Here is a 17669-nt window from a genome sequence, read left to right as displayed (position 1 = left end):
CTCTGGCTGCTTATGGTCATTGTCCAAAACGTGTGACAAGCTTGGAGGCAGCCTTGGAGCAGGGCTTTTATCCAGGTCCTCTCCCTGGACAATGGATGTGCCTACAGCGATCTCTGTGGCAAGGGAGGACTCGGGTACATCCTCTTTTTCCTCCTTGGTCAGTTTGTGGTCAGAGTCACAGATACATGGCGAGCTTGGAGGCAGTGCTGCAGGGTCAGGAGGGCTTTGATCAGCTCCCATGTCCTCTTTGAGGTGAGTGGACACATCATTGGTTGTTTCACTGGCAACTGGACACTTGTTGGTTCCCTCTACTGCCGCCCCTGGCAGTTTGTCGTCAAAGACACGTGGCAGACTTGGAGGCAGCATTGGGACAGGGCATTTAGCTGCTGATCTGTCCACTCCATCAACAGTAGCTGTGCCTGAAGTGGCCTCTGTAGCAAATGAGACCACATAGGATTCCTCTACTGTGTGCTCTGGAGGCATGAAGTCATCGTCAACGACTGGTGGCAGGCATGGAGGCAGCACTGAAGGAAGAATTGTAGCTGCCCATCGGTTCTCTCTCTTGACAGTGGCTGTATCTGCAGTGTCCACTGTGGCAACTCGGCACTCTGTGGCTGAAACAGCAGGCTGGGAGGTTTCCGGGACATTGAATGAATTGCCAATGAACCGCTGAGCCAGTGGTGGGAGGGAGAAAGGATAGAATCTGTCCTCTTCCTTGATATTAGATATTGCCACTGGAGAATCTGAGTCCTCAGTGGTTCCCTCTACTGTCTGCTGTGGTGGAATGGAGTCATCGTTAAAGAAGTGTGGCAGGTATCGATGCAGCATTGAGGAAAGATGTGTATCTGTCGACAAGTCCTCTCTTCTACCAGCAGATACATCTGCTGTGGCCTCTGTGGAAACTGGGCACTCAGCAGGGACAAAGTAGGAGAATACAATGAACCGCTGTGCATCCTGAGTGCGTATGACCAATGGAGAGGGGGGATGCAACATGGTTGGTATTGGCCTCCGATTGGTGAAAGCCAGTGGTGGGAGGGAGTCAATACAGGGAGCCATGAACTCAGTGAGTGGACGTTTGGTCACATCTCTCACATTCTGCAGGAGAAAAGAAACAGACCTGATGAAAGTGATCACATTCAGTACATACATTCTTTATGAGTGAACTCTATTTACTTTTACATCACATATACAGTGCCTTCGGAAAGTATTCAGACCCTTTCACTTCTTCCACATTTTGTTACCTCAGCCTTATTCTAAAATTGATTAAATAATTTCAGTCATCAATCTACACAAAATACCACATATTGACAAAGCAAGAACAGAATCGTTCCAAATGAATTTAAAATTAAAATAATGGGAATATGCTTTCGTATTCAGTACTTTGTTGAAGCACCGTTGGCAGCGATTACAGCATAGAATCTTCTTGGGTATTACGCTACACACTCGGCATACTTGTGTTTGGGGACTTTCTCCCATTCTTCTCTGCAGATCCTCTCAAGCTCTGTTAGGTTGGATGGGGAGAGTTGCGGCACAGCTATTTTCAGGTCTGTCCATAGATGTTCGATCCGGTTCAAGTCCGGGCTCTGGCTGGGCCACTCAAGGACATTCAGAGACGTGTCCCAAAGTCACTCCTGCGTTGTCTTGGCTTGTGCTTAGGGTCGTTGTTCTGTTGTAAGGTGACCCATCGCCCCCAGTCTGAGGTCCTGAGCGCTCTGGAGCAGGTTTTCTTCAAGGATCTCTCTGTGCTCCGTTCATCTTTGCCTCGATCCTGACTAGTCTCTTAGTCCACGCCGCTGAAAAACATCCCCACAGCATGATGCTGCCACCACCGTGCTTGACTGTGCCGTAGGTGCCAGATTTCCTCCAGATGTGACGCTTGGCAATCAGGCCAAAGATTTCAATCTTGGTTTCATCAGACCAGAGCATCTTGTTTCTCATGGTCTTGGTCACCTCCCCGACTAAGACCCTTCTCCTCCGAATGCTCAGCTTGCCGGGCGTCCAGCTCTAGGAAGAGTCTTGGTGGTTCCAAACTTCTTCTATTTAAGAATGATGGAGGTCACTGTGTTCTTGGGGACCTTCAATGCTGCGGACATCTGTTTCTCGACACAATCCTGTCTCGGAGCTCTACGGACAATCCCTTCTACCTCATGGTTTGGTATTTGATCTGGCATGCACTGTCCACTGTGGGACCTTATATAGACAGGTGTGTGCCTTTCCAAATCATGTCATATCAATTTCATTTACAACAAGTCCAATCAAGTTGTAGAAACATCGAAAGGACGATCAATGGAAACAGGATGCACCTGAGCTCAATTTCGAGACTCATAGCAAAGGGTCTGTATACTTATGTAAATAAAGTATTTCTGTTTTTAAATGTAATACATTTTCAATACAAATGTAACACAGTTTTTTCGCATTGTAATTGTGGGGTATTATGTGTAGATTGCTGAGAATCTTTATTTTATTTAATCCATTTTAGAATGAGGATGTAAAGTAACAACAGGTGGAATAAGTAAAGGTGTCTGAATACTTTCCTAAGACACTGTATATATCTAGTGTCCTCTCAGATGCTCTGCACCAGTCTGTACCAACCCTGGGTCTTCTAGCTAACGGGTCAACTAAGTGTAAAAATACATGCACTACACCCAGCACAACATTTGACATTTTAGACATTTAGCAGACGCTTTTGTCCAGAACAATTTACCGTTAGTGCATTCAACTTAAGGTAGCTAGGTCAGACAACTACATTATCCTGATTTGAAGGTCTATGAGAGATCGCTTGGTCTTGTTATTTAATTTTTTTTAAAGACAAGGCAACCATAAGAACTGAGGACTATGTACATAACAATACTCAGAGACATACACAATACAACACAAGAAAAGTTATCAGACAAAATACTGTTAGCTTACGTTCAATGGCATATGGCACATTTTGCCCGTATATTGACATATATTTGATTTAATCAATATTGTTCAACAGAACTCTAGTCGACTTTGTCAAAGTTGGTCTTGTTACCTCCTCAATCAGGCTTGGCATTTTCCTCGTCTCAAACCAAATCCTCTTCATCTCCTTCTCCTGCTCCCTCTGGATCTGTCTCACCAGAACCAACCTGGCTCCCAGCTCCATCATGTAGTCTGTCTGGATCTCCCTATCCTTCAACTGACACTCAGCCCTCCTCTGTGTCAGCGTTGAACCCTCCATGTCTTCCTCCTAGCTAACAATAAGTCTGGAAAATACATAACGTTGTAGTAAGTGGTGTGTTGCTAACCAAAGAATAATACATCTCTTTACGATGTGCTCACATTTCTTCCCCTTTACTTACAATTAAGCAAGTGACAATCCCAATCCAGAGATGATTACGCAATAGGCCTATCTGAATTATTAGTAAAAAGTTGGCTACTGGAAAAGCGACCAAGTTCAAATGAATCAATTTTGGCTGTTCCTATCATTATGTGCACAATATCCTTCATGACATCTTCATTGTGATGCAAGGCGTTGCCATTGGAGATGAGAAAGCACAACATAGACTTTAACAATCAAACTTCAGGCTCTCTCTGTACCTTACTATTGAGCCTTATTCAACCCCCTCATGTAACGCCACTCCATATTGGCCCTGGTTCTCACAAACCACACTAATCACTTATATAATATCATTCAAAAAGGTTTTGGGGGAAGAAAGTGACTATTTCCATCATGGACCAAACTTGTTGTACAGTTTCATCTATTTGAATCACTCCAGTCTTCTCTTTGAGTGCCTCTGAGTGCAACTCAATTTAATGAGGTCTATCAATTCAACCATTTGAAATGGATGACCATTTAGTCAAGAAAATCTGAATATTTTTTTAAATTAGCAACTACAAGTTAGCCAAGTTCGCCTACTTGTTTTTTACACAACCTACCCTTGTGTTACATATTTTTAGAGATAATTGATTACAATGTATGTTGGGGATTAACACAGAGATGCGGTTTTCTTTCATCAATAGAATGTATTTGCCATTAGGCTGGCTGACTACAACAACTGTAACATGCCATCTCAGTTGTCAGGATGAACAATTTTCTCACAAAAAAACTGATTCAAGCAAACTGTCTCTCGTCAATAGTTTCACTTGTCACCATGATTGCATGTCAGGCCTACTTAAAGGGTCATGTTAGTACACAAGTCATTTAAAAAGTAGTTATTCTTCAGAAACATAGTTAAACAGTAAGTTATATTACAACCTACCTCTCAAGTAAGCAGCGTGTTCTCTTGCTAATGAAATAGGACATGAATAATCTGTCAGTGGTTAGTTGAATCAGTCTCTTTGCACTGTTCTGTTTGTCTGTGCAACAGCTAACCTCCCAGAATCAGAATCTTGTGATGTCACAATGAAGGCCCCATTGCTATGACTACCCACAGAAGCTCTCATGTGTAATCAAATGCTAGATCAATTCCCTTTTTTTTAACCTGTTGAGCACAGTCATATGTAATATTTACATTGAATCCATGTAACCAAATGTTTTATTAAAATAAAATGCTCTACCTCTTATTAAATTGTTGACCATTCATAGTACAGGTGTTTTGCCTATTTCAAATTGAATATGTTTTAGATTTCACAACTAGCATCCAGGTTTACTTAGGTTATTTGTTTGACCTTAGCCTTCCGCTAATGTCAGTGTTGCTCATCAAAATCTTCATCATTAATAAAATATTTAGGCTACCTTACTACATACAGTAAAACAGGTATTCTGTAGACTGTGACACCTCAGTGAGTGTTTAAGAAAACATCTCTCCTCAATGGCCTCAGCTATTAGCCATATGATCAACAAGGTCAAATGTTGCACTAAAATCAAGAAGCAGCTTATTTTGGTCAAGTGACCTGATCCATTGATCGGTTAAAACAACTAGAGCTGTTGCAGTTGAGGGATCTTCACGGTTCGCATGCTGGTAGAGAAATAAGATGTGCTGGGTGTGTAATTATCTAGGCCTGAAACATTTGATTGAAGAGTAGGTGTCCCTGAATTCTTGCATTGTAGTTCAATGTATTATTAAGGAAATCAATATCAGCTGACTATAGAACAGTAGTTTTAGACCTGCCAACAGGTCCCATTGTTTAAAAACTTGTTTGAAATGTTTCTTATCCATGTCTTTCCAGTTGATCTAACCAATCAGACTCAAGAGCAGTGTAATTACTGACAGTGTAACAAAGTTGAAACTGCATCCTTTGTGTGTCTTCCACTAAGATACCAGTTGCATTTACATAGAGACATTACATACTGTTTGACAAATAGCCTATGTCTTGTTATAGGAATAAATGTGAAATGCAGCACTGAAATTGTTTGAATTACATTAAATGATTACCTGTCAGAGACCACCCACTGGTTCTCTATTTCTTCAAGTAGTGTTGACACTGTGACTTCAGTTAAAGGGGGTAGATCAGGAATCTTTGTTGGAATGTGGCCCTCAAACTCAACTGAAATAAACAGAGCAAATAATCAGGGACCTGCATCCTAATGATTCTATTCTGTCATGGATGATAATAATTAATACTGACATTTTCAAACATATGATCATAATCCTTTTCAGTTATTCTATAATATAGGATATAATCAATGTTGATTTTATCTTGTGCAAACATTATCATAATCATTTTCACTGTCATAACTCAGTTCATCTATTAATTTCATACCTGCTCCCAAAAAGGCTCTTACATTTTCATTTTTCCTTACAAATACAAAAAAATTGCATGGTTGGACATTGACAGGAATAAGATCTAGTGTTGACGTGGTTGGACTGTCCTAATACACCCTCACATGGCAACTTTGTTCCGCATAGATACTAATCATGTAGACCACGGGAATTGGTGGAAGTCATGCAAAACAGTTTTTTTCCGCATTCATGTAATGATGGCACTGAAGCAGACACATTGAGCACACGTTTGGTATGTCAAAGCTTGTTGTACTAATTACATATTCCACCAACAAAGGTGATGGATACAATTTGAGATTTTAACTTTCCTGACCAGGACAGTCACGCAATACTGGAATATAAAAGAAAACCAGAAACCCTGAACATGCGAGTATATATATTATTAATGAGCTAGCAATGCTGTGTGTGTGCGCTCATCCGGAAAACGAGTGTGGGTGGCTTTTGACAGCTCAGTATGGGTTGCACGTCCAATTGACCGTCAGCTGGCTAGAGATCGTGTGTGGTGTAACGTTATGGGTTCAAATAACACATTGAATGTCAGAATACAACTATAGGGATTATATTAATTCTAGGTCAAATAGATTAAAGCTAGTATAAACTGCTGATTGTCTCTTATGGGAAAATGTAGCACAAATCTATTGCTTCATGCTAATGCTAGCTACGTCGGTTTTGACGTTTTGGTAGGGGCGCGTCAGTTTTAGCTAGGTGGCTGTCACTGGCTAGACATCGTGTGTATGGTGTACTGATTCAAAGAAACCATCAGATGAAATTTCAGAATATAATTCATTAATTATATGGCTAATAGATTGACGTTAGTACCAATTGCAGATATCTTATGAGAGCAGGTAGCATTGTTAGTCTATGCTCGCTAGCTAGCTAATTCATTTTGATGTCAGATCTACTTAGCTGGCTAGTTCTTACCAGTGTCTGTCTGGATGTCGGCGTTTCAGAGCAAGTTCAACCATCATTTAACCCCCGGGAATGCTGTTCCATGGAGTTGTACCCCTAGATTAGCAAGGTATGTGTGTGTAGGTGTCAGTCAGTGTCATACAGGTTCGATTGCATCACAGAATAAAATGATATGATACAAAGGTAAACCCCATTTTCTCCAAAACACAATACAATAGAGGCAGGATACTTGTCCACATGATTAAGCATGCATTTAATCTAACAAAAATGACATGAACTAATTTTTGACCAAATGAGCAGTTACTGCCTTTTTGCTTGGGAGGGCAGAATAGGGAAGACATCAACACTATGAAATAACACATGTGGAATCATGTAGTAAGCAAAGAAGTGCTACAAAATACATTTTATATTTGAGATTCTTTAAAGTAGCCACCCTTTGCCTGGATGACAGCTTTGCACACTCTTGGCATTCTCTTAACCAGCTTCATGAGCTAGTCATCTGGAATGCATTTTAATTAACACGTGTGCCATGTTAAAAGTTAATTTGTGGGATTTCTTTCCTTAATGCGTTTGAATCAATCAATTGTGTTGTGACAGGGCAATCTTCTGTAAACAACCCCTACCTTATTTGGAGAAAATGAACAAGTCCATATTATGGCAAGAACAGGTCAAATAAGCAAAGAGAAACAACAGTCCATCATTACCTTAAGACATGAAGATCAGTCAATCAGGAAAGTTTCAAGAACTTTGAAAGTTTCTTCAAGTGCAGTCGCAAGAACCATAAAGCGATATGATGAAACTGGCTCTCATGAGGACCACCACAGGAAAGAAAGACCCAGAGTTACCTCTGCTGCAGAGGATGATCTCCGCATATGTAGTTCACAGCGTGAATCATGGAGGATGAGGTGTGATGGTGTGGGGTTGCTTTGTTGGTGACACTGTCTGTGATCTATTTAGAATTCAAGCACACTTAACCAGCATGGCTACCACAGCATTCTGCAGCGATCCGCCATCCCATCTGGTTTGCGCTTAGTGGAACTAATCATTTGTTTTCAACAGGACAATGACCCAACACACCTCCAGGCTGTGTAAGGGATATTTGAACAAGAAGGAGAGTGATGGAGTTCTGCATCAGATGATCCAGCCTCCACAATCACCCGACCTCATCCCAAGTGAGATTGCTTGAGAAAAGCAGCCAACAAGTGCTCAGCATATGAGCGAACTCCTTCAAGACTGTTGAAAAGGCATTCCAGGTGAAGATGGTTGAGAGAATGCCAAGTGTGTGCAAAGCTGACATCAAGTAAGTTTAGTAAGTTCAAGACAACTGGTAACTCGGGGAAAAAGGAGCTACAACTTGGAAAATACGTTTTCATTTTTCATCCAGCTCGGAATTGTAAATTTGGAACTCGGGCCTCTTTAAATCAAATCAAATCAAATGTATTTATATAGCCCTTCGTACATCAGCTGATATCTCAAAGTGCTGTACAGAAACCCAGCCTAAAACCCCAAACAGCAAGCAATGCAGGTGTAGAAGCACGGTGGCTAGGAAAAAGAGCTCTTTAAAGAGCTACGACCTGAAGATCACTGACATAATCATGATTCAAGCTTTTTTTTTGAGTTCCCAGTTGTCTTAAAAGTACCATGAATCCAGAGAATGCCAGACCTTGATTACAAAGTTTGATGACAAAATTTGCCCACGAAGGACCGCTGCACCACCTTCCTGTTCAAGTGAGCACAGCACAACAAGTTGAGTCCAAAAATGTCTTGTATGATTCATAATTGATTTAATTAGGCAGAGAGAAATGTATACTGTAGCTAAGAAATGAACACTAAGTGTATGTTGTGTAGTAAGCTGCTAGTAGCCCATGTTCCTCACTGGATGAAGGAACTATTTCGCTGCCAGACAAGGCTCTAGCTGATAGCCAGGTGTAGCAGTGGTAAGGTGTTGGGACTCTGCTGTTGGGACAGCTTTATGTAGCCTATAACAGTTTGTGGGCACTGTTTGTCACGTTATAGGGCAATTAATATATTGTTTATCAAATCAAATCACATTTTATTTGTCACATACACATGGTTAGCAGATGTTAATGCGAGTGTAGCGAAATGCTTTTGTTGTGTAGTATAGTGGCTTTGTTGGCATTCATCCCACACAATTTTTTATTTCCCCGCCAAGATTTACAAGCTCAAATCGCCACTGATCATATTCCCTCTATAATATTTCCGCTATCATATTCCTCTCTATTATATTCTCTCTAACATATGACCCTGTATTATAATAATATATATCATATTCCCCTCTATCATATTCTGTGTATTATATTCCCCTATATCACATTCCCCTCCATCATATTCCCCTCAATCATTTTCTCCGCTATCATATTCCCCTCCATCATATTCCTCTCTATCATATTCTGTGTATTATATTCCCCGCTATCTTTTTCCTCTCCATCATTTCCCTCTCTATCATATTCCCCTGTATTATAATAATCTATATCATATTCCCCTCTATCATATTCTGTGTATTATATTCCTCTATCATATTTCCTCTATGACTGCTTTGCGTGATGTATTGTTGTCTCTTCCTTCTTGCCCTTTGTGCTGTTGTCCCTGCCCAACAATGTTTGTACCCTGTTTTGTGCTGCTACCATGTTGTGCTGCTGCCATGTTGTGTTGCTACCATGTTATTGTCATATTGTGTTGCTACCATGCTGTGTTGTCATGTGTTGCTGCCATGCTATGTTGTCGTCTTAGTTCTCTCGTTGGGCAGAGACTGTCCCAAGATCGCGTAGCAGTCTGTGTTTTCTTGTCTTGTCCGGTGAAAATATTCGCTTTCCTCGTTTATTTGTACATATTTCATATACAGTGGGGAGAACAAGTATTTGATAAGCTGCCTATTTTGCAGGTTTTCCTACTTACAAAGCATGTAGAGGTCTGTAATTTTTTTATCATAGTATATCAGTATTTTTGGGCGCCGATTATAAAAATAAATATATATATATATATATTTTTACCTTTATTTAACTAGGCAAGTCAGTTAAGAACACATTCTTATTTTCAATGACGGCCTAGGAACGGTGGGTTAACTGCCTCGTTCAGGGGCAGAACTCCAGATTTTCACCTTGTCAGCTCGGGGGATTCAATCTTGCAACCTTACAGTTAACCCAATAACGACCTGCCTCTCTCTCGTTGCACTCCACAAGGAGACTGCCTGTTATGCGAATGCAGTAAGCCAAGGTAAGTTGCTAGCTAGCATTAAACTTATCGTATAAAAGACAATCAATCATAATCACTAGTTAACTACACATGGTTGATGATATTACTAGATATTATCTAGCGTTTCCTGCGTTGCATATAATCTGACTGAGCATACAAGCATACACGTATCTAAGTATCTGACTGAGCGGTGGTAGGCAGAAGCAGGCGCGTAAACATTAATTCAAACAGGCTTTCTTTGCGTTTTGCCAGCAGCTCTTCGTTGTGCGTCAAGCATTGCGCTGTTTATGACTTCAAGCCTATCAACTCCCGAGATGAGGCTGGTGTAACCGAAGTGAAATGGCTAGCTAGTTAGCGCGCGGTAATAGCGTTTCAAACGTCACTCGCTCTGAGCCTTCTAGTAGTTGTTCCTCTTGCTCTGCATGGGTAACGCTGCTTTGATGGTGGCTGTTGTCGTTGTGTTGCTGGTTCGAGCCCAGGGAGGAGCGAGGAGAGGGATGGAAGCTATACTGTTACACTGGCAATACTAAAGTGCCTATAAGAACATCCAATAGTCAAAGGTTAATGAAATACAAATGGTATAGAGGGAAATAGTCCTATAATTCCTATAATAACTACATCCTAAAACGTCTTACCTGGGAATATTGAAGACTCATGTTAAAAGGAACCCACCAGCTTTCATATGTTCTGAGCAAGGAACTGAAACTTTAGCTTTCTTACATAGCACATATTGCACTTTTACTTTCTTCGCCAACACTTTGTTTTTGCATTATTTACACCAAATTGAACATGTTTCATTATTTACTTGAGGCTAAATTGATTTTATTGATGTATTATATTAAGTTAAAATAAGTGTTCATTCAGTATTGTTGTAATTGTCATTATTTCAAAAAATAAATAAAAAATTGGCCGATTAATCGGTATCGGCTTTTTTGGTCCTCCAATAATTGGTATCGGTATTGGTGTTGAAAAATCATAATCGGTTATTTATTTATTTTTCTCTTTTGTACCCCAGTATCTCTACTTGCACATGATACTCTGCACATCTATCACTCCAGTATTAATGATCATTTGTAGTTATTTCGCCTCTATGGCCTATTTTTTTGCCTTACCTCATTAATATTATTACGTTTGCACACTCTGAACATAGATTTTTACTATTATGCTATTAACTGTACGTTTGTTTAACCCATGTGCAACTCTGTGTTGTTTTTGTCGCACTGATTTGTTTTATCTTGGTCAGGTTGCAGTTGTAAGTGAGAACTGGTTCTCAACTGGCCTACCTTGTTAAAAACGAATTGACGCTACCCATTCCGTTAACGTTAGGATCATTTTCATCAACAACTGCTGAATTGCAGAGCGCCACATTCAAATAATATTACTATAAATATTTATATTCATGAAATCACAATATAGCAAAACACAGCTTAGCTTTTTGTTAATCCGTCTGTTGTGTCAGATTTTGAAAATATGCTTTACAGCGAAAGCAATCCAAGCGTTTGTGTAAGTTTATCGATCACTAGACAAAACATTATGGACACCTAGCATCAAAGTAGCTTGGTCACGAAAATGAGAAAAGCAATAAAATTAATTGCTTACCTTTGATCTTCGGATGTTTTCACTCACGAGACTCCCAGTTACACAATAAATGTTCCTTTTGTTCCATAAAGATTATTTTTATATCCAAAATACCTCAGTTTGTTTGGCGCGTTGTGTTCAGAAATCCACAGGCTCGAGCGGTCACAACAACGCAGACAAATTCCAAATAGTATCCGTAATGTCCACAGAAACATGTCAAACGTTTTTTATAATCAATCCTCAGGTTGATTTTAAAGTATATAATCGATAATATATCAACCGGCACTGTCTCTTTTTCAGTAGGAGAGGGAGAGTCAATGGCTGCACCACTCTGTTGCGCAAGCAAAACTCATGCGAACACCCAGCTATCCACTACGCGATGTTATCTTGCTCGCTCATTTTTCAAAATAAAAGCCTGAAACTATGTCTAAAGACTGTTGACACCTTGAGGAAGCGATAGGAAAGGGAATCTGGTTGATATCCCTTTAAATGGAGCGAAGGCAGGCTATGGAACATATAGCTTTCAAAATAGAGGCCTCTTCCTGGTTTTATTTTCCTCAGGTTTTCGCTTGCAATATCAGTTCTGTTATACTCACAGACAATATTTTGACAGTTTTGGAAACTTTAGAGTGTTTTCTATCCTAATCTGTCAATTATATGCATATTCTAGCATATGGGCCTGAGAAATAGGCCGTTTACTTTGGGAACGTTCTTTTTCCAAACATAAAAATAGTGCCCCCTAGCTGAAAGAGGTTAAAGTGTTGTGTTGTCTCACTTGTCGTGATGTGTGTTTTGTCCTATGTTTTAAGTTTATTTATTTATTTTTAATCCCAGACCCCATCCCCGCAGGAGGCCTTTTGCCTTTTGGTAGGCCGTCATTGTAAATAAGAATTTGTTCTGAACTGACATGCCGAGTGAAATAAAATAAAATATCATATTCCTTCTATCAAATTCCTCTGTATCATATTCCTCTCCACCCTCCAACTCCCCCCCTGTTCTTCCTCAACTCCTCATCATTAAACACTCCCCAGATGTGTGAAAAGTCAACATTTTGTGTTTATACAGTGTTGTACAGTATGCCTTAACAAAAATCAAACAGAGTAAACATTTTTTATTTTATTTTTAAATGCTTCGTTCTTTCATTGCATGCAAAAATACCATATCCCTCCCTCCCTACTCTCTATTACCCAGTCTACTCATCCATCTTCAAGCTTTCATCCCTTCCCTGCTCTTCTATCACCGTCTCAGTTCCACCTCCAGCTGGTTCCCTCTTTTTCTTCTCCTCCAGTCTCTTCCTCTCCTCTCTCCTCATCTTTTCTCTCTTCTTCTCCTCCTTTTCTTGAATCTTTCTCTCCATCTCCAAGAATGCAGCTTGAGCTTTCTCTCTCTTTTTCAGCTCCTCAGAACACTTCTTCTCTTTCTTAATTCTGTCTTTCATCATGTCATTATGTATCTTCATCAGCCCCTCTAACCTCTTTTTCTCTGCCTTTTCCTTCTCTTTTCTTTCCTTCTCTCTCTTTTTCTGTTCTAACTTCTCCCTCTTCTTCTCAGCCTTCATGACTTTCTTCTGCTCTTTCTCTCTCTCCTTCATCTCTTTCTTCTCCCTCTTTTTTTGCTCCTCCTCCTTGTGTTTAATCTCCTTTCTCTCTTTATCTTTCAACTTCTTATTCAGTTTCTTATTTTTCTCTTTTTCCTCCATCTTCAAAAATGGGATTTTCTGCATTTGGTTCATGAGCAGAAAGCCCACTCTTCCCAGGATGGTTTCTGCTCTCTCTGTAGAAACCTTCCCAATAGAGCACTTGGAATGGGCACAATCCGCCTCACTCTTCAATCCCTCCCTCGGGCTCACCTCCTTAGTGACGCTCCTCTCTTCACTCTCAATTTCAATGCCTATCCAATGATCCTAACAGGAAGACATTGACTCTAGATGTAATATTGTTCCAATGTAGCACATTCAATACACAACTGAGTGATCAACATACAATGATGGCCTCATGGGGCACCCCATTAGATTTTACAATACCTATAGATGTTCCTGGGTCCATACTAAAAGTAATACAAATGCTAACCCTAGTGAGGGGTGATGTTTTATACTATGAGCAAAGAGCAGCAGGGTTGGGGTCAATTCCATTTCAATTCCGATCAAAAGACTCTAAGATTCCAATTCTCTTCAACGCATTGAATTGAAATGGAAATGACCACCATCCCTGTAAAGTAGTAAGGTGAAATTCGACACCTACCTTTGCCTCTTCCAGGGTCCAGGGCCTGGGTTCCTCATCCTCTGTCCTGCATATGGATGCTCCAACTCTAACAGGCATCTTAGTGACTACGCAGATCAGAGGGTTGGGCAGCTCATCATTGCGGGTTGCCAGAGTTAAGTTAGCATCTGAGACCAGCTGTTGAGCGTGAGGGCAGATATCCACCTCCACAGTAGTGCCCCTTCCTTTCTGATCTGGCTGCTTGTGGTCCTTGTCATGGATGCATGCCAGGCTTGGAGGAAGTGCATGGACAGGGCTTTTATCACCCATCATTTCCTCTCTCTTGACAGTGGATGCAACTGCACTTTCCTCTATGTCAACTGAGCACTCTGTGGTGTTCTCAATGGTCTCCTCTGGCTGTTTGTGGTCAATGTTGTGGGTGCAGGGCAGCCTTAGAGACAGTGCTGTGGGTGCAGGAGGACTTTTTTCAGCCAAAAACTCCTCTTGGAGGACAGTGGACACGGAAGCGACTGCTTCACGGGCAACTGGACACTTGCTGGTGCCCTCTACTGCCTCCTCTGGTAGTTTGTAGTCATTGTCAAAGACAAGTTGCAGGCTTGAAGGCAGCACTAAGGGAAGACCTGTGGCTGCTGATGGATCCTCTCTATTAGCAACTGATGCCTCTGCGGCGACTGAGCACTCAGTGGCTTCCTCTATCGTCTCCTCTGGCTGCTTATGGTCATTGTCCAAAACGTGTGACAAGCTTGGAGGCAGCCTTGGAGCAGGGCTTTTATCCAGGTCCTCTCCCTGGACAATGGATGTGCCTACAGCGATCTCTGTGGCAAGGGAGGACTCGGGTACATCCTCTTTTTCCTCCTTGGTCAGTTTGTGGTCAGAGTCACAGATACATGGCGAGCTTGGAGGCAGTGCTGCAGGGTCAGGAGGGCTTTGATCAGCTCCCATGTCCTCTTTGAGGTGAGTGGACACATCATTGGTTGTTTCACTGGCAACTGGACACTTGTTGGTTCCCTCTACTGCCGCCCCTGGCAGTTTGTCGTCAAAGACACGTGGCAGACTTGGAGGCAGCATTGGGACAGGGCATTTAGCTGCTGATCTGTCCATTCCATCAACAGTAGCTGTGCCTGAAGTGGCCTCTGTATCAAATGAGACCACATAGGATTCCTCTACTGTGTGCTCTGGAGGCATTAAGTCATCGTCAACGACTGGTGGCAGGCATGGAGGCAGCACTGAAGGAAGAATTGTAGCTGCCCATCGGTTCTCTCTCTTGACAGTGGCTGTATCTGCAGTGTCCACTGTGGCAACTCGGCACTCCGTGGCTGAAACAGCAGGCTGGGAGGTTTCCGGGACTTTGAATGAATTGCCAATGAACCGCTGAGCCAGTGGTGGGAGGGAGAAAGGATAGAATCTGTCCTCTTCCTTGATATTAGATATTGCCACTGGAGAATCTGAGTCCTCAGTGGTTCCCTCTACTGTCTGCTGTGGTGGAATGGAGTCATCGTTAAAGAAGTGTGGCAGGTATCGATGCAGCATTGAGGAAAGATGTGTATCTGTCGACAAGTCCTCTCTTCTACCAGCAGATACATCTGCTGTGGCCTCTGTGGAAACTGGGCACTCAGCAGGGACAAAGTAGGAAAATACAATGAATCGCTGTGCATCCTGAGTGCGTATGACCAATGGAGAGGGGGGATGCAACATGGTTGGTATTGGCCTCCGATTGGTGAAAGCCAGTGGTGGGAGGGAGTCAATACAGGGAGCCATGAACTCAGTGAGTGGACGTTTGGTCACATCTCTCACATTCTGCAGGAGAAAAGAAACAGACATGATGAAAGTGATCACATTCAGTACATACATTCTTTATGAGTGAACTCTATTTACTTTTACATCACATATACAGTGCCTTCGGAAAGTATTCAGACCCTTTCACTTCTTCCACATTTTGTTACCTCAGCCTTATTCTAAAATTGATTAAATCATTTTTTTCAGTCATCAATCTACACAAAATACCCCATATTGACAAAGCAAGAACAGAATCGTTCCAAATTAATTTAAAATAAGAATAATGGGAATATGCTTTCGTATTCAGTACTTTGTTGAAGCACCGTTGGCAGCGATTACAGCATAGAATCTTCTTGGGTATTACGCTACACACTCGGCATACTTGTGTTTGGGGACTTTCTCCCATTCTTCTCTGCAGATCCTCTCAAGCTCTGTTAGGTTGGATGGGGAGAGTTGCGGCACAGCTATTTTCAGGTCTGTCCATAGATGTTCGATCCGGTTCAAGTCCGGGCTCTGGCTGGGCCACTCAAGGACATTCAGAGACGTGTCCCAAAGTCACTCCTGCGTTGTCTTGGCTTGTGCTTAGGGTCGTTGTTCTGTTGTAAGGTGACCCATCGCCCCCAGTCTGAGGTCCTGAGCGCTCTGGAGCAGGTTTTCTTCAAGGATCGCTCTGTGCTCCGTTCATCTTTGCCTCGATCCTGACTAGTCTCTTAGTCCACGCCGCTGAAAAACATCCCCACAGCATGATGCTGCCACCACCGTGCTTGACTGTGCCGTAGGTGCCAGATTTCCTCCAGACGTGACGCTTGGCAATCAGGCCAAAGATTTCAATCTTGGTTTCAACAGACCAGAGCATCTTGTTTCTCATGGTCTGAGAGTCAATGGGTGCCTTTTGGGAAACTCCAAGTGGGCTGTCATGTGCCTTTTACTGAGGAGTGGCTTCCATCTGGCAAATCTACCGTAAAGGCCTGATTGGTGAAGTGCTGCAGAGATGGTTGTCCTTCTGGAAGGTTCTCCTATCTCCACAGAGGAACTCTTGTGCTCTGTCAGTCACTATCGGGTTCTTGGTCACCTCCCCGACTAAGACCCTTCTCCTCCGAATGCTCAGCTTGGCCGGGCGTCCAGCTCTAGGAAGAGTCTTGGTGGTTCCAAACTTCTTCTATTTAAGAATGATGGAGGTCACTGTGTTCTTGGGGACCTTCAATGCTGCGGACATCTGTTTCTCGACACAATCCTGTCTCGGAGCTCTACGGACAATCCCTTCTACCTCATGGTTTGGTATTTGATCTGGCATGCACTGTCCACTGTGGGACCTTATATAGACAGGTGTGTGCCTTTCCAAATCATGTCATATCAATTTCATTTACAACAAGTCCAATCAAGTTGTAGAAACATCGAAAGGACGATCAATGGAAACAGGATGCACCTGAGCTCAATTTCGAGACTCATAGCAAAGGGTCTGTATACTTATGTAAATAAAGTATTTCTGTTTTTAAATGTAATACATTTTCAATACAAATGTAACACAGTTTTTTCGCATTGTAATTGTGGGGTATTATGTGTAGATTGCTGAGAATCTTTATTTTATTGAATCCATTTTAGAATGAGGATGTAAAGTAACAACAGGTGGAATAAGTAAAGGTGTCTGAATACTTTCCTAAGACACTGTATATATCTAGTGTCCTCTCAGATGCTCTGCACCAGTCTGTACCAACCCTGGGTCTTCTAGCTAACGGGTCAACTAAGTGTAAAAATACATGCACTACACCCAGCACAACATTTGACATTTTAGACATTTAGCAGACGCTTTTGTCCAGAACAATTTACCGTTAGTGCATTCAACTTAAGGTAGCTAGGTCAGACAACTAACTACATTATCCTGATTTGAAGGTCTATGAGAGATCGCTTGGTCTTGTTATTAAATTTTTGTTTTAAAGACAAGGCAACCATAAGAACTGAGGACTGTGTACATAACAATACTCAGAGACATACACAGTACAACACAAGAAAAGTTATCAGACAAAATACTGTTAGCTTACGTTCAATGGCATATGGCACATTTTGCCAGTATATTGACATATATTTGATTTAATCAATTTTGTTCAACAGAACTCTAGTCGACTTTGTCAAAGTTGGTCTTGTTACCTCCTCAATCAGGCTTGGCATTTTCCTCGTCTCAAACCAAATCCTCTTCATCTCCTTCTCCTGCTCCCTCTGGATCTGTCTCACCAGAACCAACCTGGCTCCCAGCTCCATCATGTAGTCTGTCTGGATCTCCCTATCCTTC

At 41.8% G+C, this 17669-nt stretch overlaps 1 protein-coding gene across 1 annotated transcript; it reads right to left on the bottom strand.

Annotated features, from left to right (window-relative positions):
- Positions 1-12236: 12236 nt before the first annotated feature.
- LOC118941110 (stress response protein NST1-like) lies at positions 12237-14736 on the bottom strand. The gene is made up of 2 exons (XM_036952171.1): positions 13628-14736; positions 12237-13290 (listed from the first exon to the last, which is right to left on the bottom strand). Exons 1-2 carry the CDS (start codon positions 14705-14707, stop codon positions 12580-12582), a joined length of 1791 nt encoding a protein of 596 aa, XP_036808066.1. The 5' UTR covers positions 14708-14736; the 3' UTR covers positions 12237-12579.
- Between the last annotated feature and the right edge of the window lie 2933 nt (positions 14737-17669).

This window comes from Oncorhynchus mykiss, chromosome 18 (genome assembly GCF_013265735.2).
Source record: "Oncorhynchus mykiss isolate Arlee chromosome 18, USDA_OmykA_1.1, whole genome shotgun sequence".
NCBI lineage: Eukaryota > Metazoa > Chordata > Actinopteri > Salmoniformes > Salmonidae > Oncorhynchus > Oncorhynchus mykiss.
The sequence above is the reverse complement of the archived record's forward strand: the minus strand, read 5'-3'. Positions and strand labels throughout refer to the sequence as shown.

Excerpts from the sequence above, each read along its gene's own strand:
- LOC118941110 (XM_036952171.1), bottom strand. The coding sequence starts at position 14,707 with ATGGACAGATCAGCAGCTAAATGCCCTGTCCCAATGCTGCCTCCAAGT. Across the intron at positions 13,291-13,627 it reads GGACCCTGGAAGAGGCAAAG|GATCATTGGATAGGCATTGA; the intron begins GTAGGTGTCGAA and ends TCTTCCTGTTAG.